General features: G+C 41.5%; 1 protein-coding gene across 1 annotated transcript; it reads left to right on the forward strand.

Annotated features, from left to right (window-relative positions):
* Nucleotides 1-243: 243 nt before the first annotated feature.
* Nucleotides 244-21,722, forward strand: SERPINB8 (serpin family B member 8). Its single transcript, XM_084792457.1, has 7 exons — nucleotides 244-472; nucleotides 9,336-9,518; nucleotides 10,673-10,810; nucleotides 14,008-14,125; nucleotides 16,002-16,144; nucleotides 17,191-17,343; nucleotides 18,254-21,722. The coding sequence occupies exons 1-7, from the start codon at nucleotides 431-433 to the stop codon at nucleotides 18,656-18,658; spliced, it is 1,182 nt and encodes a 393-aa protein (XP_084648583.1). The 5' UTR covers nucleotides 244-430; the 3' UTR covers nucleotides 18,659-21,722.
* The last annotated feature ends 341 nt before the right edge of the window (nucleotides 21,723-22,063 follow it).

The raw sequence follows: 22,063 nt of genomic DNA on the forward strand, positions 1-22,063 counted from the left end.
AAGAAAACATATACTGACCTGTGAAAAACATCTAGTCCGGTACCCACACTGTCCTGGAGTACCAAACCCTAGCTCTGCCCTCAAACCCATGTAGAGGTGTCAACAGACCTTCTCCCCCAACCCCCAACCCCAACACACACACATACACTGGGAGGCTGCCTGCCCTGCTCTGGCTCCTCCCAGGTCCCTCTGTGGATTTTGTGAGTCACAGACTATACAAGTCTGTGCATAATGTTCTGAGTCACCCAATGGGAGCCTTGCCCAGAATCCAGACTGCATTCAACTGTCTACAAAGCAGGAATAAAAGAAGCAGAAGCAGCCTCAGCACCAGAAATCACCAAGACAGACGCTGTAGGGAGTCTCTCAGATCCTCTGGACCCGGGAGGGAGAGAGGCCAGGTGGGAGAAACGCTGGGATCCCTCCAAAATAGATGGAAGAGCCCATGAGCAGGCAGAAGACGCCAGAGGCGGAGGTAAGAAGGTCCGTGGGGCCTGCATAGGTTACGTGGTTTAAGCCTGGTCCACTGGGGCCAAGGTGCCAGAGGCCAGCAGAGTGCAAGCTCACCCTGAGTCGCAAACCTGCTTTAAGCTGGGCCTCTTTCACATACTCATGCTGGTTTACTAGTGACTTTTGAGGCCTCTGACACTGTTGCTACCCCAATCTCTAGCCTTTGATGGCTGGGAGGGAGCGCTGGAGCTTTTATACCTGCAATTGGAAGAAGGCACTGAAGCAAAAACAAGGCTGGGGAACAATTTATACGGAGCCTCAGGCTACTTTGCAGAGCTGGGTCATTCCCTTGCTGGGCAGAAAAACAAGTCCCCTCTGCCATGCAGCTTACTGCCTGGTTTTTTCCTTTCTCCTTCCTCTCTCTCACCTACCTTTCCACTCTACAGGCCCTTCCTTTTTTCTTTCCTTTGTCTTTTGTTCATTGACTGCTTCTTGTCAATTTGAAACAAAACTGCTATGCCTGCGTCCCTTCATGCTATGTCATGGTTGTTCTTCAACCAACTTCCTCACTCTCCAGAGGCTCTTCAGTTCTCAGGCACCTGCCCCACAGCTGTGCACCTCATGCCCCAGACCGCCTCCCTGAGGACTCTTTGTCCCCTGCCATGGTCTCCTAATCTAGGCTGTGTTCACCTATGCTGTATGTCCTCTGGGTTCTCCCAGTTAAGTCCTTGATCCCGAGGTCATGATTTCTGTTTTTATTTGTGTTTTCACTCTCTTCCTTTTACATCCTTCAAATATTGGTCACCCCCTACATTGAGTGCTTCCACTTATGTTAATAGATGAAATTGTTCAGATCCACATAGGTTTTTCTGGAGTCAGGATGCCCTAACTCCAGATCCCTAACTCTTGTACTGGAATTTCTGCTTATGTCTTCTTGCCCTGGCTTTATTTCCAAACTGCAATAGATGTTATCTTACAACTTCAGATGACCTGGTACGCCTTCACACATCTTAAGTGGAGTGTGTCACCTTCCCCGTTCCAAACGAGGTCTTCATCGGAACTTCCTAGGGCTCTTGCCACACCCTAAGAATGCATCTAGAAGGAGTTTACACTGATCCTGACCTCCTTCCTCCTTCCTCCTTTGTAGCAGTCACTCTGACTGACAGTTCTAGTCAGGGTCTCATCTGCATCACTGGTCCATACAGTGGCATACCACCAGACTCTCCAGCCTCTTCCCACATCACATGTGTCATTTTCCTAAATCCTGACAGACAACTACTTATAACAATTTTGTTACAAAATTGTGTATGGCTTTCTGGACCCAGCTCATGTTTAGACTCACAAATTCAGCAAATGAGACACATCTTATCTCCCTCTGGAGTCTCATAGGAACCCACACAGACCACATACCTGAATACCATACCAACAAAATCTTTTGCTGAGTTTTTTTTTTTTTTTTTTTTTTTGTACCTGCCAACCTCTCAGTCTGAAATTTCCCCTTTGTAACACCTTCAGAATTCCTGCTCAAGTTGTCAGAGCCAGCTTTTTTAGGAAGACTATATGGGATTCTACTAAGAATCTGATCTACTCTTTTTTTTCTTTTTCTTTTTCTTTTTCTTTTTCTTTTTTTTCTTTCTTTCTTTTTTTTAATGGTGAGATTCCTAGGCAGATTATCTGCTACAGAGAGCAAGGCATTTCAGTGTTTCTGTGTCTGTGTCTCTGAGGGTATGTGCTCCTGGTCAGGGATTTTGACAATTATTATTCCTATTCTCCTCCCCAAACACATGTTGACTTTCATTGGCCTATGCAGATCATTCTGTGAGACCCAGCATTTGAAGACCTTAAAGAATGGGGTGGACCCCATATCATGATGTAGATAACCTTACTTCAGTTTCAGTGCACTTTTCACAAGAATGTGCCAAAGAAAGCAATGATCCAAGGAAGGCTGTTTGAGCTCAGAAAAAGGTGTAAATAAACCCAAATACATGTACAAAATATTGACAGAGAGGCCCTAAAAGGAACCTCAGAATCAATACAAAACACCCGAAGACAAGTTCTCTGCACAAAGATTTATTTGCCCTAGAGGGACAAAGGGCAGGGAGTAAGAGGCAAAGGCAGGCTATAGAAGATAAATGACTAGGGAGAGGAGGAAGAGGAGGAAGAGAGGGGGGAGGGGCATGTCTGCTGTGGAGGGACAAAGGACTGCCTCAGAATAGAGAAGAGACTGATGTGACCCATAGGAAAATGGCAGTTTATAAAGGTAAAGGGAAACTCCATGTTAGGGTGAGGTGTTGAATTTTAATTGAGCATACTAATTAGGTGAGCCAAAAGGGGGCTTTTGAGTGCTGGTCATTGACAGCTGAACTTTAGTAGTCAGCTTCTGTAGGGGAAGTGGCCAAATAACAGGCTAGACCTTGGTGGCTAGTTTTAAGAATGTAATCTAGGGCTGGAGAGGTGGCTCAGAGCTAAAGAGCATTGGCTGCTCTTCCAATGGTCTCGAGTTCAAATCCCAGCAACCACATTGTGGCTTACAACCATCTATAATGAGATCTGGGATCCTCTTCTTGTGTGTAGGTATACAAGCAGGCAGAACACTGAATACATAAATAAATAAATAAATCTTTTAAAAAAGAATATAATTTAATGAGATTCAACAAAGAAGAGAAAATGGGGGGAGGGCAAGGTCTACCAGAGCTCTGATAAGCCATGCTCAAGCCTGGTGGAGCTGTTTCAAGCCTTTTCCCAGAACATTCTCATAACAGACAAGTTTAAACACAACTACCTGGCACATAGTATAAGTTATAGGCAGGAAAACATGGAAGCAAGGCAGAAGGCCATATATAGTTTAAGGGTACACTCAGCATGTCCTTTCACCAGATTATGTTCTATACTAAGTTGTAGCACCCAAGAAGCATAGACGCACCCTATACACTGAATGTAAGTGTTTAATACTGAGTGCATGAAATCACGTCCAAGACAATCCAGGCAACACAGTGCCCTTAACTTAAAAGGCCCTCCTCTGCCTTTTTTCTGGAGCATCTCCACGGTTCCCCAAATATTCACCATGCATCATCTCTTGACTATGTTCTGACAATCATGAAAAGAGAGTGCAGCACAAATGCTCTATGGATGCCTTTGTTTGGCAGCTGTGTGGAGGGAAGCAATGTTCCATACATCCAGCAGAGGAATGGTATCACACAGTCAGAGCAGAAGACTTGGTTTTCAGAATGTCATTGTTCCTGTAAATGGACAGGACAGTATGTAATTGTCATTGTCCTTCTCTCTTCACTTGTAAATTAAAAGTTAGCTGAATGCTTATTCATTTTATCAGCTGAATAGTCTAGTTGCAGAATGAATCCTAATGCCATTGTTTAGTATTTTCCTGAAAATAATATCACTTTTACCTTATGAGGCAAGGGATTTTTTGCTTGATTTTCCAGCTTTCTGAAAAGTTTCTGTGTGTAGCTGAGATTGAGATACCAAGAAAAGAAGAACAGAATTATTTTGTTGCCTAGTTACCACCTTTGATTACCTGTTGTTATAAGTAGGACCATGTTTTACAAGGGTGTGCGAGGGTGTATGTGTATGTGAGTATGTTTATGTGTGTCAGTGTAAGTGTGAGCTTGTGAGAGTGTTATGTATTTGAGTGGATGTGGGTGTGTGATCATGTGGTCAGTGGTCAGTATGCAGTTGATAGGCAGTATGCTATGGCCTACCACTTGGGTATTAAAAGGGAATGGGGGCAAAGAAGTGAAATTAAGGAAGAACAGACATGAAAGAAGCCAGAATTAGACATTTATAATTGGGAGCAATTACACAGAAAGTTGTATTTTGTGCAGTAGTTTAGTTCATTCTTTTGGCCTGCTCAGAAAATGTAACAACACCCCCTCTGTAACACACAAACACACACACACTCATGCACACATCCTATGATTTTTATCCTAAGATAGGATCAAATCTGAATTTAGTTATGTTATGGGTATACTCTACTCCATTTTCTGTTGGAGTTTCTTTGGTGCCACCTTCTGGTTGATGAAGTCTGTGAAATTTATTTAGGCTCTTCCTTGACATTTTCTTTTTTGTAAAATATTTTGTTAATTTATTCATATTATATCTCAATTGTTAGCCCATCCCTTGTATTCTCTCATTCCTCCCTCCCTCCATTTTCCCCTTACTCCCCTCCCCTATGACTGTGACTGAGGGGGACCTCCTCCCCCTGTATATGCTTTCTTCTTGGTAACCTGCTATCCTTCTTCTGAGTGCCACCAGGCCCCCCCATCCGTGGGACGTGGTCAAAAAATGGGGCACTGGAGTTCATGTGAAAGTCAGACCCCACTCTCCAGTCAACTGTGGAGGATGTCCTAGACCATTTTCAATTGTAAGTTGAGGCTGTGGGGACTCTTTGTCTGGAGCCAAGTCAGATACTGCTGCAATGGGGCTCACCCACAATAGAACCTGTTTCCTGATACCTACCTACACTCTTTGTTCAAGTTCTGAAGAAGTTTCATGATTTGAGACCAGGAAGAATTTCACCACCCCTCAGTCTGAACCATTCAGCTCCACTACCACCACCACCACCACCCCCCCCTTTTTTTTCCTTGCGTCTGAGCGATTCAGTGACTCTCAAGTCTGTGGATTTCAAAAAGTACTATTGCAAAGCTACCCTGTGAGAGCTTCTGAGTTCCCACTCTTTCTCCCATTTCCCACGGGAAATGAACGTGAGCATGACCATCCAGCTCTAGGCAAAGTTTCTAGTGTTTTCCACATTGCTTATCTGGTCATTTTCCAAATTAGGACACACTCTTCCTGTAGGACTTAAAGAATCCAGTTAAAATTATGTGTGCACTGCCAGGCGTAGTGGGGCACACCTCTAATCCCAGCACTCAAGGAGACAGAGACAAGTGGGTCTCAGAGTTCGAGGGCAGCCTGGTCTACACAAAGTGTGTCCAAGACAGCCAAGGCTACACAGAGAAACCTTGACTCAAAAAAAACAAAACAAAACAAAAACAAAAAAAAAAAACCCCAACAACAATAAAAACCTATCTGTGCATGTGGATGAAAAAAAAACATGTTTTAAAATATTTAAAAAATAAGATTTTGGTTAGTGAATAATTTGGTGAGCTTTAAATGTTGTAAAGATTAATAGTCAGGGTTTTTATAAATTTTAATAGGCTTAAACATGAATAAATAAAAATATTATGGAAGACACAATTTGTTACGATTACAGTTACTAACAACAACTACTAATGATCATGACATTCTGCAACAACCGTACTGATTAATCAATAGTCAGTGATCGATTACTCACAGGGATACAATGCTATAACGATAATAGTCACTCTATAAAAGATTTCTGCCTCAATTTGACTCTTGTTCTTTCAGGTTGTGTTTGTTTGTGGTTCTGGATGTGCTGTGGACGGAGGGTTGTGCCAGTCCAACTTGCTTTTTACTTGACTATCTTGAGACAGCATCTCTCTAAGTTGTCTTGGCTGGTACTGCACTTAGTCTGTAGCCCAGACTGTCCTTGAACTTGGCATGATTATGCTTGCCTCAGTTTCCTGAGCAACTGGGACAACAGGACTGTGTTGACTGGCCAGACCTAGATTTCTAGAAGCAGGTTAATAGGGTTCAACTGGGTAGCTGTAATCCAATGCATAGTTTTCTGGGTTGTTTTGGGCATTGCTGTAAAATTGGCTGGAAGCATTTGACAAAATTTATATTCCAAAGAAGCAGAAAGCCTAATTAACAATTACAAGATTTCTAAAACTGAATCTTTAGAAGGAAGGAAGTCAGGGTACCAAGCAAGAGGAAGTCTGTTTTGCTTGTTCTTTTAGTTTAGCTTTATTACTGTTTACTAAAGTTGAGGGAAAGGTTAATTGCATCTTGCTCAATACAGATCCAATGACATTGCTCCTGTTGTACCGGTTATGTTAGGCTAGGCTTGAGTTTCATGTGAATTAAACACACACACACACACACACACACACACACACACACACACACACACACAGGTTTGCCAACCAGTCTCAGCACATCCTGGTAAAAATGTTGCATCTTTTTGGTATCATCCTGACTAACATCAACTTTTCATCTATCAACAGTTCACATTTCAAGTTAGACCACCTTAAATACAACCTCCAAATGTGGTGAATTTTATACTCCCATTTTCATATGACAAGGTAACATAAATAGACTTTGCATTTGCAGAAAATTTAAATTAGTAATGATTATTAGAAGATTCTTTGATAATTACACTAGAGACATCAAATTGAAAAATAGCAATATTCTGGGGTGTGTGTGCGTGCATCTACATGTGCAATGATTAGAATAAGGCTCTGGAATCTTGGCATTCCAGTCACTAATTACTCCATGGAGCTCTGGAGGGGCCCTCCACACCCTGCTCAGCATTCCAGTCCCTCCTTTACTGAACTCAAGGTACCATTTATTGGGGTTAAAGAGATGATGCTGAGACAGTGACCAGCAGTGTAGCCTACTAGCTATTTAATATAAGGACCTACCATTTGAGAGAGGGGTTAAACAAGCTTTAGAGACTGTTTGAACCCCTGTTTCAGAACTGTATGTTCATGGGGCCACTATTTGGTTACATTTGTATATACTCAGGGAGTATATTTGATTTTGATTTCATATTTACACTATATTATTTTTGTTAGACAGGTATTGATGGAAGCAATATGGAAATGTGTTGAAGGCCATCTTTGACAGGTCAGGGGAGACTGGGAATATGTGCATAGATTTGGTGATTAATTACTCTGCAGACTTCTCTCTGAGAGTACAAAGCTTACTTATTTGGGGCTAATGCTGTCTGTGACCTGCTAGAGACTCTGAACTCTTTTAACTCTTTGAGGGCCAGCAAAAAAGAAAAAAAGAAAAGAAAAGAATCACACTCTCACACACACACACTCAGTGGATGGAACAAAACAGGGTCCAACAAGAAAGTTCCAACAAGCTTCAACAACTTCATACATACATACATACATACATACATACATACATACATACATATATACAATCAGACAGACAGACATATACACATTTGACATATATTTAGTGGATGGTGGATGGACCAAACCTCCAACTCTAAGAACAACCACATGATACATACATACATACATATACACAGATAGACATGCAGACATATACACATTTGCACATGAATGGATGAAGCAAAGCTCCAACCACCTTACCTATATACACATACATCACAAACTGGATGGATGCAGCAAACTCCAAAAGCTCCAACACTTTTTCCTTTTGTCCTTAAGATTTTATACCCCCTAACACAAAGTTCTCTGTGAAAGAAGAAAAAATTACCCCATAGCTCTAAGGCAATCAGCACAAAAATAGAAAAATTCATTATACAAGAGGGAGTTACAGTAGGATTATTGATTACGTTTTTTTTTATTAAAACTCACACCTGACCAAACCTTCTTTATCTATTTTTATCTCCACAAGTTCATTGTAAATTCAAAGCAGTAGTTTCTTATGTATCTTCCATCCTACTTGCTAATTATAAGTTCAAAGCAATAGGTTTATTTATGCCATAGGTTAATAGGGTTTTTAAACCAAGTGACAGGTCATCTATCATATGTCTTATTTTCTGAAGTTTTGTATAGTTAAATTAGGACTACTCCTATTGCAGCTTTTTGCTATTCTATAGGGGTCTTAAAATTACTTGAATCAATTCAAGAGTACTATAAAATCATTGTCAGGAATCATAAAATCATAAATTCTTCTAAATGGCATTATTTCATGAAAGTACATCTTCATGTTGATTCACAGAAAATTTGCCCAAGAAAGTGAGCTAATACCTAGGAAGCAGTCACACCAGATGACAGGCAGTGAGGCTCTCCCCCACCCAATCATACCATGCTACGTATATGAGGAGTACATCAATGGCAGCATGAGGAAGGACATCAGTAACAAGAAGCAATCCAGAGAAGAAGGCCCTGGGGCCATGTCACTTTAAGGTCCATCCATCACATCCATGCAAAATTGTGGGCTGTCTCTGGGAAGCTCACTTGCCCACTGCAGTTCCTGGTGCACGGCATCTGCCAGAAATGAAGGGAAGAAGATGGGCATACCCAGGAGCAGAGCAGTTCTTTAATCTTTCATCACAATAGCTGAAGCGCTGAAGTCTCTCTGGGGAAGGAGACTGTGCATGTAGCATGGGGTTCTTGGGGTTTTACAGGAAAGGAAGGAAACACTGGAGATGGCACATTCCATATCAGGCCTGTTGCTCGGCCGACTGAGGGTGGTAAATATCAGCAGGGTTGGTTTGTGGGTCTCCTTAGCAGGGCGCTTCCATAGGTGATGTCGGTCAAGTCACCTTTCCTGTCCACAGCTTCTCAGTCCACCCAAGGCTTTTAGGTAATTAAATCTTCAATTTTCTCCCAGATGTGCTCACTGCAAATTCATTATCTCAAGATTCTAGAGGTTCAAGTCCACCCTGATACCACAGAATATGTTCCCCACTCTTACCAAGCCCTCAGGGGCAATCTCATTTCTTTGCCTTCCCCAGCTTCTTGAGGTGGCCACACTGGGGTCCTGCCATTGTTGAGACCTCTGCCTACATCTTCTTTTCTTACTCTACACCTTCCTGCCTCTCTTTGCAAGTTCATCACAGCTTCCTTGCTCCTGCCACTCAGTGTCCACATCTCAAATCCTTAATTAAATCATAGGAGTAAGTCACTTTCTGCTAAGGAAGGTGATAAGATAAGAAGTAAGACAATACAGGGTTTGGAGGTTGGGGCAGTGTCTTTGGAGGTCCATATATTCCATCTTATATACCTAGTGTCCTCTATGGAGACACTGGTGACCACATGACTACAGAAGTCATCTGTTGATATGCCTCTGTGTTATGCTTGCAGTCTAGACCCTCTCAGATGGATGAGCTCTATAAAGCCAATGGCTCTTTTGCCATCAGCCTGTTAAAAATATTGGGTGAAGAAGACAAGTCACAGAACCTGTTCTTCTGCCCCCTGAGTATCAGTGCTGCCCTGGCCATGGTCTACCTTGGAGCCAAAGGAGCTACCGCTGCCCAGATGTCCCAGGTATGCTTTCTGGAAGGTACAGGGTAGGAAGGAGAAAAACAGCAGGTTAGTTTTGACAGTCAGTGTCACTGGTGGGTGGGAAGAGAGAGACACTGTGGTAGTCCAGTACAGGATGAAGGCAATTGTGTGGGACCACTCATCTCTTCCACAGTTTACAGAAGACATTGAGTGCTATATTAGTTTATCTAGATAAAAGTCCTCAAACATCCTGGCAAATTCACATTGTAGGAAAATGGTAAATCAGAGTCCTACCCCACACAAAGGAAGAGAATGCAGCCCAGCTTTGTTATCTTTTCAGCCTCTGTAGTATTATTGTTTCTATAGGAATGTAGCTGTGTTAGTAAGCTTTTGTGAAATGGGTGACATTTTTCAGATATGGTTATACATAAGATGAAGAAAATGAGCATAAATATGGAACTACTTCTTTGGGAATCATTTAGAGGGAGCATATAACCTGCTGATCTCAACTAGTGTGTATAGTCTCACCTATACATGAGAGAACAGAGCTACTTTGGGGATGTGTTTTCAACTATATGGGAAAGCATCACACAAATGCCATAAGGGTATCTCTTTGCTGCTAGCACGAAGGTGTGTGTGGACAGGTAATCTTTTGCACTGCATCCATGGGCCACAGCTGAGGTTTTCTCACTGACCTCACTGGGAAAGAAACCTTGGGAGTGAGACTTGCTCAGCCACAGAACGGAAACCCTAACTCTCACATCTAGAAAACAAAACAAGATTTGACTCTTCCTCCTTCTCATAACCACTGTTTTCTTCTTGTATGCCCTGGTCATTAGATTCATTCGTGCTATCCAGTTTTTATGTTTCCCATCTGTTCTGAGTTATCACCTGATGCTCATCTGGGATGGGTGAGTCCTGCAGACCAGTGGCTATTGCTCAAGGAGGGCATTTCACTTCTCCAAGGATACTGCGGAAGGGTTCAGTGGTCCATTCTCACCTCAGAGAGATGCTACTGCCATCTAGTGGCCAGGGGCCAGAATTGCGGCCAGTGTTCTCCAGGAGCCGCCCCGCCACAGCTTAGGACAGCAAGAGGCAAACGTTTACTGTAGAAACATTTAAGATTTCCATCACTTAGCAGCGCTTGTGCATAATTACTATATTTCAAACAAGCTATTTATTTATTCTATCCATAGCTACTTGGTTTGAGCAGAGTTGAAGATGTTCACTCACATTTCCAGACACTTCTCGCTGAAGTTAACAAAACTGGCACTCAGTGCTTGTTAAAAAGTGCCTGCCGACTCTTTGGAGAAGAATCATGTGATTTCCTTCCGGTAAGTGTTAGGAAAACTCATGTGTGTTTCTGTGTATGTCAGGACTTCCCTCCTCCCCCATCCCAAGACCAAGTTCTCAGACCAAGTTCTCAGCACAAAGATTTGTCCCAGAAGGACAGAGGGCAGGGATAAGGGGCAAAGACCAGGAATAGAGGACTAGGGAGAAAGGACAGGGATCAAAGAAGAGAAGAGAAAAGGGGCAAGAGAAAGGGTTAAGAGGTATTTATCCTGGAGTGGGACAAAGGGATGCCTCTAGGCAGAAAGCTGATATATACAAGCCATAGGGAAAGGGCCAGGGTCTCACCATTCTCTTCTTTTTGTTTTATTATTGAGTTCTCTGGTGTTGGGTAAGTAAATGGGTGTCATTTTCTCTGGATGCTTCCTGCTAACATTGGAGCACTGTAGTTAGGGGACCCAAGGAAGCTAGGTTGTTGCTTGAGGCTTAGAAGAGCAGACTGTGTAAGCCCCCGTGGCCAGGTTCTGCTGGACCATCTGAGGCTAGGGAAGTAGAGTCTGTGAGGACTGACAAGGAAATAGATTCCAAGAAGACATTTGCAGCTGACTCTGGTGTTACTGGAGCAGCCTGTAGTTGACCGGAAATCTGTTGGGACAGATAGACTAAGGTCAGAGGCAAAGTTAGGGAGATTCAGGAAAAATTTTTTTTCAAAGGTACATCAATGTCTAGGCACTTGGGAAGAATAGTCCCAAGACTAGGCAAAGGGGGAGAGGACCAGGGAAGTGAGAAGATATCCCCAAGAAGTGGGAAGCCCAGGGAAAGAGGGAGAGTTCCCATTCTTAGGAATAGGTAATACACAAGAAAACTGAGGCTGTTGGTAGGTAGGAGAACTTATGTTAGGATGTGAACGGCAGAGCTGTATGGAGGAATGGAAATCACGCCACGCAGCAGATCCACTTAAGAGGTTTATTAGACAGTGCAGAGACAGTCTATGGAGACCCAAGAGGGAAGAAGGGAAAAGGAATGGGAGGAGTTCCCTTTATAAGCTACAGAGGGCATGCACAGGAAGTACATACACATGCGCAGAGGGTGTACACGTGGCTTAGGGAGCCCGAGTCCGGCCGGCGGGCAGTGACGTGTTCCTGGTGCCATGCCTCTGGAGTGGCTGTGGTGTTGCCTGTTTTCCACAGTCATCAGGGCCTTTAGGGGTGACTGTATCGCTGCCTGATTATTAACAACTTATCTGGAGTCTGAGAGTTCTTGAGGAACATTTAGATTAGCTGGATGAAGTTAATTGAGGGAACCACTGTTGCCTGAAAGCAGGGTCTGGTTGTGGTGGCGAGAGACTTTTGTTACAGCAGAATAGTTTTTCCTGGGGTTATCAAGTGGGTTCTGAAACGGAAATATTTTAGGAACATGGATGATTGGGGAGGCTTTTGGCAAACAGTGAGAGGTACAGTTTTGTTTTGTTTTATTTTGTTTGTTTGTGGTTGGTGTGGAAAGATTGAGAGAACTTGGGTTTGGTTCCCAATAGGGAGACTTGGGTGGAGAAGGACACAAGCAGTCAAAGGTGGGGGTGAGGCATTGGCACCTGGGGTGAAAGAGACTGTAAGCCAGTTCCTGATAAAAACCCTCCCTGAGGTCAACGTCAATATTTTATTCTCTTGTACCCGACAGATATACTCACCCTTGCTCCCTACACACAAGTGACCATATCATCCACCATCTTATATAGAGCCCCTCCCAACTCCTACCTCTGCTATGGGGCCTAAGTACTGTTAAGACAACCTCTCAAGGTCTCTTCCATTTGCTCTGTCTTCTGAAACACCACTGTTGGATGTGCTCTGATGGGCTGTGGGCTATATCTTCCACATTATTATGGATTGCTTCTAATGGGTTTTCTTATGCCTTCATTGGCCGTTTCCTGTCTCACAAACTCAACCACTGACTAAATAAGTTTTCTGAAATAAAAACGTCTTCACAGTTGAGCATATATCCCCAAACTCACTTGCACCCCCACCTGCTATAATGAGTGAAATCTGACAATCAGGTCACATAATATGTAGAATGTCACTAATGGGAAATCAGTGAAATGACTGGGGAAAGCTTGGTTGTTTTGCTCGTTGAAAGTTGTGAGGATTCTCCTATAAGGTTCAATGGTATATCTGTGTGGGCTGTGTTGGATACTGTCCTCTGGCAGCTCTCTGTTTTAGTCTTATGTAGCCATGGAGGTTATTCTGGATCCCAGGCTTATTTTAGTGAATTTGTGTTCACTTGGAACATCAGCTTTATCTTTTAGTATTGTTGGCACAATGAATTACATTCTACCTTTTTCATATACGTGGACCCTAAAATATTTTAGAGTAGGTATTGGGCAGAGAGTGGAGTTAACTGCTGCATATATATCTGAAAACCTATTTTTGTAGGGGAAGTTATCTGGGTTCTAATGTGCTAGGTAATCTATTAAACATTTTTTACTTTGCTGCTACAACAAACAAACATACAGACACATTCAGACATGCTCACATGCATAGTTACATTCATTCATATTATGAAGCTCCATGATCCACACTATCTTCTGCCACTTCCACAGACCCTCCCTTGTTCTCTGTTCTCTAATAATGGTTCCCAAACTTCCTAATGTTGTGACATTTTAATACAGTTCCTCATGATATGGTGATGTCCAACCATAAAATTCCTTTTGTAGCTACTTCATAACTGTGATTTTGCTACAGTTATGAATCATAGTGTAAATGTATTTGGAGTAGTTTTCCAGGGGAGTCTTGACCCACAGGTTGAGAACCACCCAGTCATTGTGTTCCAAACATAAACATTCTGTTTACTACCTTGTCTACTTTTAAGTCTACATTCTAGCTTTTGACACTAATGAGTAAAAGAGTGAGTGTTTTCTGGGTTGGAGAACAGGAAGTCAAAGTAAACCCCACATGTTTGGAAGAAACATTTCTGTGCTTTGTGCATGGATAGCCACAGTCCTATGCTTTGTGTCTTTGTGCACAAGGCATTTTTCTTAGCAGGCTATGGGCCACCCAATATGGTGCATATTTTTACCTGGCATCCAGAATCTCTCCCAGGGCTGGGCAGTGTAAGAGCCAACACATTTTTGAGGACTGCATGAATACATATTGAAATACAGCATCATGAAATGTTAAGAAAAAATACTTATATTAAAAATTGTGATAACCATTGCTGAATAGTGTCTGACCTGTGTTTGTGTCTATAGACTTTCAAGGAATCCTGCCAGAAGTTCTATCAGGCAGGGCTAGAAGAGCTGTCCTTTGTTAAAGACACTGAAGGGTGCAGGAAACACATCAATGACTGGGTAACAGAAAAGACTGAAGGTAGGAGATTTTGATTTATATGGACTTTGGAGTTAGGAGGGACAGGAAAGCTGTGGTCGGCTGGGCCATGTCCTCCATGGTGTTGCTCCTATGACCCAGTTCTCAGTGCTGGGGTGGCATGTTTGTTGGGCTTCCAGGAAACAATGCAAAACTGTTTCCTCAGGGATTATGAGATCATAAACAGTAATTTTAAAAGGAACCCAATGTCACATCTCAAACTGCTCCCCCCTGAACTGTGATAGAAAGTTCCAAGAAAATGCTTTCTTTGGGGTCCTTGCTAATGTTCTATCAGGGGAAATCCTGGTGTGCTCTGAAACAGGAAGATTTTCTCTTAAGACAGGGGCTTAATGTATCATGTGGAGTTGGCACATTCTCTCCCTGTGGAAGCCTGAGCAGCTATTTGACTTGCAGCTCTTATTCTCTTCTTAACCTGACCATAGTGACCACACTTATGTCAGAACATGAAGTTTCTACAAATGTTCTCTGTAGTCTAGATCTCTTTTATCTATTGGAATTGTAGTGTCCAAAGACCAGACTTTTTACTATCCTCCTAAACATGTATGCTTGTTCTTGACTTGAATATGGAGCAAAAGAAGCCACCTTAAAAAGCAAACAAGAAACTTAGAGACTTCTAAGATGTGGAGGAATTAAGCCATTTGTTTCTTTAAGTGAATATCTGGAACCCAGTATATAATATATTTATTTCATATGATACACTCTCCATGTACCAATTAGTAACAAATGTCTTTGACCAACCTAAAAGTCAGTCAAGGGCTGAGCACAGGGAAGGGAGAGCCTTTCATGTTTCATGCATCATCTGCCTGGTGAACCCTTGCTCTCCCATTGATAAAATTGTAGTAAGTCATTGAAGGGATTCTCTGTGCCTTGACCTTCATGTATTATCAATTCTTCTCATATTTCTTCACATCCTTCCTCCCAAAGGCTGACCACTTGCATGTTTTCCCAGAATATTGGAGATAGAGGCTATCTTAAAGATAATCTTGTCCCATTTTATTGAGCAATTGAACTTAGGGCTCTCTATCCTGCTTCTATAGTCTCTTTCCTCAGTTTATTCCTTTTGGTGGCCTTTCTTCCTTCCTTCCCCCATTGCAGGTCTATGTTTCTGACATTTAGGATGCTTTGCTTATATAAATGTGATTAGAAGAGTAGAACAAAAGACTGATTCTTAGCCAGGATTGGTTTTGCCTGCCAAATGTCACTTCACAGTGGCTGGAGGTGCATTTGGCTATTGAAATTGAGGAAAGTATCACTAGATAAGTACCTTACCATGAACAATAGAGCCTTAGCTGAAGCCATAATTAATTGCAAGTAAAATGTCCATAATAATGTAATTGAGATCTTATAGTGCTAAAGCCAAGAGAGCATTGTTAGAATCAAAGACATTGAGTTGTTTTCTTAGTGTAGCCAACTGCTACCTGTGTGAACTTGGTAGAAGTTCAGGGAAATGCTCTCATTCTGAACAGCTACACTCAAAACTGAAGCTTAAACCACAGCCCTACCTACTATAAAACATATGTGTATACATGCTGTGGAGGCACATGCCTGCTGCATCAGCCTTAGTGAAATTGACAGAGGGGAAGACTATATGTTTGAAGACATCTTCTGCTACATAGCAAGATTGAGGCAAGTCTATGCTAAGCAAAAGACCGTTCTGTGAAGAAAAGAAAAAAAAGGTTGTCTAAGAACAAATGACCCATATGTCAAGACAAATAGTATGCTTATTGTCCCTCTTTCCTCAAATCACTATAGACTTCTCTTACATCCTCCTCCTCCTTGTTCCCCTCCCTCTTCCCTCTCCTCCTCCTCCTCTCCTCCTCCTCCTTCTTAAATTTTTGTTTTGTTTTGTTTTCTCCAGGGAAAATTTCTGAAGTTCTCAGTCCTGGAACAGTCTGCCCACTAACTAAGCTGGTTCTTGTGAATGCCATGTACTTCAAAGGGAAATGGAAGTCTCAGTTTGACAGAAAATACACAAGGGGCATGCTCTTTAAAACTAACCAGGTAGGACAGTGTTTCCAAATTATTGTTATCTTCTTAAAGTAGTTAAGCTGAAAAAGAAAAGGCAGATGAGAAAAGGAACCATTTATTTTACACTATCTTGATTCTTAATTTGTTTTCTAAAAAAAATGAATGTCTCCTCTTTATCTTTAATTAGAAGTATAGAGGGAAACTAGAATAATGTGAATACTGATTTTTCTTTTCTTTTCTTGCCCTTGTCCAGTTCCATTTTACCTCTGTAGTCAATGATCCCTATAGCAGTAAGATCTTGCCTGAGCCTTGTCATTGTGTTGCTATCACATTCCTGCTGCAGTTGTTAGGTGTCTTTTGCCATGGCAATGGTAGATATGCTGACCTACTGCTTTAAAGTTCAAGGTTACAGAATCTTTAATGAAAGAAAAAGGTGTTAGCAGATGTTAGGTTGATTTTAAATATACTTTTCTATATTCCCTTTAAATATGAAATGGAAGGTGACTTCCATCAATTTATAAATAGCAGGCTACACAAAGATATGATTGTAAAATGTATTTGGCACAGCTTTAACACTGCCTGATTGTATAGTGCATGTCATTGTCCCCTCCCAAGAAAAGCAAAGATATAAAACTAACTCTACAACTGGGCAATGCTTCAGAATACAAGTGTATTTTCCTTTGGTTTGGACATTCTATTCTAAATGAGGCCTTTTAGCCCAATGGCTAAATGGCAGTGAGTGCCTCTCTTAATTATGAGAAATAATATTTAACAGTAAGTCCCTGGAAGTGCTACATTATGAGTTCTCTCAAGAGCAATCACAATTTCTTCAAAGACAATGTCAAGTTTTAAGCTCTGTTCCACTATCAAACTGTTCCTTCTTCACCTCATCTGAGGAACAACAGTCCGCTCTACTTGATCCTGCAATATATTACTAAAGATTTTGCATTTAACAGACTAAGTGCATAGAATTAATGATCATTTTATACTTTTCTGAGTCCCAGGAATTGAATATAGCTTGCTGTTAGCAAATTATATTTATTGTTTTGGAAAGCTAATTATAATTTTATTTTCCTTAGGAGAAAAAAACGGTGCAGATGATGTTCAAGAATGCTAACTTTAAGATGGGACATGTGGATGAGGTGAATATGCAAGTCCTGGTTCTTCCCTATGGAGAGGAGGATGTGAACATGGTCATTCTGCTTCCTGATGAAAACACGAACCTCGATGTGGTGAGTCCTGGGCACTGAGTGTCTGTGGATACTAGCTGAGCTCCTCCCTCTAAGTCCATCTCCCAGTTAACATATGTAGAATTCCAACCTAATGGTTGTTCCAAGCAGTGCTAGAGGAGCACCCAGGTATGTGTTTTGGTGATGTGTGTACGCGTTTCTTTCAAGTGTTTAACCTAAGAGTACACAAGTTTAGATCAAGCTAGGATGAGAGAGTTCCAAAAAAATCATTATTTTTTTTTTTAATTTAGGAAGGTGGGGTTGGTTTATGGCCCAATCATTCTTGAACAAAGATGCTGGAAAAAGAACAGCATTAACATGAATATGAGTCCCATGGGGAATATTTTAAGAAATGCATGTTTAAATCTAGCAGATAATGGCTTGAGCTTTTTGCATTTCTAACAAGATTTCAGATGAAGCAAGTGCAGTTGACCCATGAACCACATTTAGACAAGGGACTAAGGTACAGGTATTTATGGGCCATGGTGGGGTGTGTGTGTTACCTTTTATTGTTATCATGACAGAAAAGGAACAAAATTCAGGAAAGGAGAGACTTATAAAGTGGCATATGATCAACAGTGCTTTGTTAAGGCAGCTCTCAGTTGAAGAAGCTCCTACCATAGCTGGCTTCAGGTGACCAAATGCTTAAAATCCATGTGAGCCACCTGCAACACACTAGTACACAGGATCAGTAGTGAGGACACTGCATTTTTTCCTATGTAATCAGAAAACTGTTGTCATAAGTCAAGAATGAGAATTGTCAAGGCCATACGGAAGAATATTAGAAAAATCTAGGAAAAGATACAAAGTCAAACAGCTGTCATTGAATGAGAGTACTCCTCTATCAGTAAAGGAATGATGGCATTAGCCTACTTTCCTCCTAATTTTAAAATCTGTCCCTTTGTCGTTCCAGGTGGAAAGAGCACTTACATACGAGAAGCTCCGAGACTGGATAAACTCAGAAAACATGACAGAAAGTAAAGTTCAAGTTTTCTTCCCCAGATTAAAGCTGGAGGAGAGTTACGACCTAGAATCTTTTCTTCAGCGTATGGGAATGACAGATGCCTTTGAGGAAACAAAAGCAGACTTTTCTGGAATGACAACGAAGAAGAACGTGCCTGTGTCCAAGATCACCCACAAGTGCTTTGTAGAAGTCAATGAAGAAGGCACTGAAGCAGCTGCCACCACTGCAGTGATCAGGAATGCCCGGTGCTGTAGAGCAGAACCAAGGTTTTGTGTTGACCGCCCATTCCTCTTCTTCATCTGCCACGACAAAATCAGCACCATCTTGTTCTGTGGCAGGGTCACTTCTCCATAAAGGCACACGGGCTGAGGCTGACGCTCAGTAGGCAGAGTGCTGGCATAACACTCACAAGGCCGTGGGTTCAACCTGAGGCACGCTATAGAACTAGGCATGATGGTGCCCACCTGATACCTTATCACTTAGGAGGTACGGGGCAAGGTGATCCATTGTTCCAGGTCATCCTCTGCTACATATATAACTTGGGACCAGCCTGCAATGCAGGAGTTCTTGTCTCCAAACAAACAAAACCCCCAAACCTAAAAAGACAACAAACGTATGATGATTGCTTTACACGCCATTCTTGGCCACATGCCCAAATTAAAACCTCGTGTTACCAGAGTGGCGAGGTGATTTCAATGTAACAATAAAAAGAGTACACTCAGTTGGTGAATATCTGTGCTAACAGTTCCAATGCCATGTGTGAAAGTTTGCAGCTGAGAAGGCTGTTATTGGTTTGGAGTGTCTGAGGTGATTCTCCTTGTCTTGAGCCTTATTCACAACCCAGCTCCTAAAGTGCTGTTCCACCCTTCTAACATCTCTAAGCTGTTCTCTCACCGCTGACAGACTTACCAGGTGCCAGCATTCCCAAAGCCAAGGGTGGAAGCTGTTAGAATAACTGCTGTAGCTGCCCCATGTCTCACAAGTAGCTGAGACAGGATCTCATTTCATCAGTGTCACCCAATAGCCCTGAATGGTCCATGGCTCAAGCAACTCTTCCCACAAGCATCAAGTGCAAGCTCAGGCACTTTGAGCAGCAGTAGGCTTCAGGACTGCGCTGAGACATGCCCCAGATCTCTCCAATGCATTACTACCCAAGCAAGCTTCACATTGAATGATTCTCCCACACCATGTCTCTAATTAACCACATGCTCAGATGTGACTCAAATGCATCCCTTGTGTCCTAAAGGCATATACCTGACCTAAAGGCATAGCACCACTAAACAGACTCATCAGGTTGTATTTATACATGTAGGTGTGTAGCACTTTAAGAAGTCATGAATAGCTCGGCGCGACAGCGCACACCTTTAATCCCAGCACTTGGGAGGCAGAGGCAAGCAGATCACTGTGAGTTTAAAGCCAGCCTTGTCTACAAAGAGAGTCCAGGACAGCCAAGGCTACACAGAGAAATCCTGCCTTGAAAAAAACAGAAACAAAAAACAAATAAACAAAACAAAGAAGTCATGAGTATAAAAGGGAGTGAGGTGGGCACAGGAGTTGACCAAGGAGTGAAGGGTGGGAATGTCAATAGAGTACTTATATATTAATTGTAAAAGTAAAATTAAAAAATGAAAAGACTGAATTATATGTTTTGACTGAATGTAGTTTCTATTGGGTCAGAAAGTGGGAAACTATAGGAAATGCAAAAAGAAAATGTAAGCCATCTCTAAGCCCCTTGTTCAGAAATAACCCCTAATATGGATTCTCTATTATATGTATGCAAATATAAGTTCATAATATTTTAACGCAGGATTATGATCCTTCTCATAGGTTATTTTCACTTTTTCTGTAGGTCTTGCTCAAGACAATTATCATTCAGTGTCAACATATTGGGGCTCAATAAGTTTCAGGACTAGGTTGCATTTTCTGTAACTGAACTTACTTAGGCAATTTGGAAAATTGAGCATGTATTACAGACAACTGTGCTGAATATTCTCAATATTGGATCACACTGTTAATTTCTGAATCAATATTACTAAAATGATAATACTGTTGGCATAATATATAGGAACATGGTAAGACATCCAAATTGATCTCCAAAAAGTTGAGCTGGCTTACTCTCACACTTAGGCGTTCATTACAGTACACTAACTGTTGCAGTTCTATTAATGTTTAATGAGGTAGACTAATAATGGTGACTCTTGACTCTGCTTTATTCTCAGTTGACAGTTCCACGAATTGTGTGCACTTTAGTTCTTCATTAAATCTCACCAAGCTGCACAGAATGTGTCCTCAGGCCACCTTCATCTCGGGGACTGTGCTTTCCCATACAGGGTTGGTTATAACCCAACCAGAAGACTAGGAAGTGTGACTCTGTGAACTTTTCTCTGATGTCCATCTATAATTAGGAATTATGCTTTTCATGAGGTATAATTGGCTAGAGTGGAATAATTGATTGCACAGTTCAGTAAGTTCTGAAATATGCATCTACCCCTGATGCCATCTGCATACTTGAGGCACAGAACATGGCAGTCACACTTGCAAATTAATTTCCTCTGGAAACCGTGTAACATTTCCTTTTTATTTAAATAATTAAAAAATGTAATTAAAATATAATGTTATCATTTTCCCTTTCTTCTCCACCTTCCTATGGCTCCAATATCCACCTTCTAAAATCAGAGCTCCCTCATCTTTAACCATAGTTGTTTACATATACATATAAGTGGATCAATATACAAATGCAAACTTGTGAGTCCATTCAATTCAGTGTTCCCTGCTCGCATTTGTTTCTAGGGCTGACCACTCAATATAAGATAATCAATCCTGGGGTCCATCCCTGGCAAAGATTAGTTCCCACTCTCTCAGCAGTTGCTAATTGTTTGTAGCTTTTCATCAAAGGTGCGGCCCCATGATATTTTCTCTATCTACATTAGGATGTCAACTGTTGGAGACTTCTTAGGTAGGCATGTTGTTGAGATTTCATTGTTTAGCTTTCCTGCCCTAGCTAGAAGGCACAATCTCACAATAGACTTCTGGGTCCTCTAGGTCTTACAGTCTTCTTGCCCCTTCTTCTGTGATGTTCACTGGACATTGTAACCTTTAATTCCATGCCCTATGTTCAGTTTCAGCCACTTACACCCACTCTCAGGCAACCACTGATATGCTTCCTAATTAATTTATGTTGTGAAATACTTTCCATTTTTGTAACATTCCTATCATTTACTTCACATATTTTTAGATTCTCCTTTATTACTTTATATTATATATATGTTATATTATATACACCAATTATTCCTTTTGTTTCTATGTAATATGTCACTATTTAGACATAATATAATTTGTTTATTGATTCATAATCTTATGGATGTTTGCAGTGTTGTCAAGGTTTGAGTACTGTAAATAAAGTTTTAAAGATCACTCATGTTCATATATTTGTTTATTAATACTTTCATTTCTTTTGATTAACTACAAAGGATTGGAATATTTTGCTTATATGGGAGGTGCAGGAATAATATTAAGAAACTGCCAAGCCTCTTATGGTGGCATATGTCTAATTCTAGCACTTAGTAGGGGAGGTAAAGGCAGGAGGATCTCTGTTAGTCTGAGGCCAGCCTGGTCTACTTAGTAAATTCCAGGCCAATGGGCTACTCAGTAAGATGCCATGTCAGAGAGAGAGAGAGAGATAGAGACAGAGACAGAGACAGAGACAGAGACAGAGACAGAGACAGAGACAGAGACAAAGACAAGGAGAGAGACAGAGAG

This window comes from Acomys minous (assembly GCF_964271855.1).
Source record: "Acomys minous genome assembly, chromosome: 1".
NCBI classification, from domain to species: Eukaryota; Metazoa; Chordata; class Mammalia; order Rodentia; family Muridae; genus Acomys; species Acomys minous.

What these genes read in the sequence shown, in the direction of transcription:
- SERPINB8 (XM_084792457.1), top strand. Translation starts at nt 431, where the DNA reads ATGGAAGAGCCCATGAGCAGGCAGAAGACGCCAGAGGCGGAG. An exon ending in AGAAGACGCCAGAGGCGGAG is followed by an intron (nt 473 to 9,335) that starts GTAAGAAGGTCC and finishes TTATGCTTGCAG; the next exon opens with TCTAGACCCTCTCAGATGGA. An exon ending in GGTAACAGAAAAGACTGAAG is followed by an intron (nt 14,126 to 16,001) that starts GTAGGAGATTTT and finishes TGTTTTCTCCAG; the next exon opens with GGAAAATTTCTGAAGTTCTC.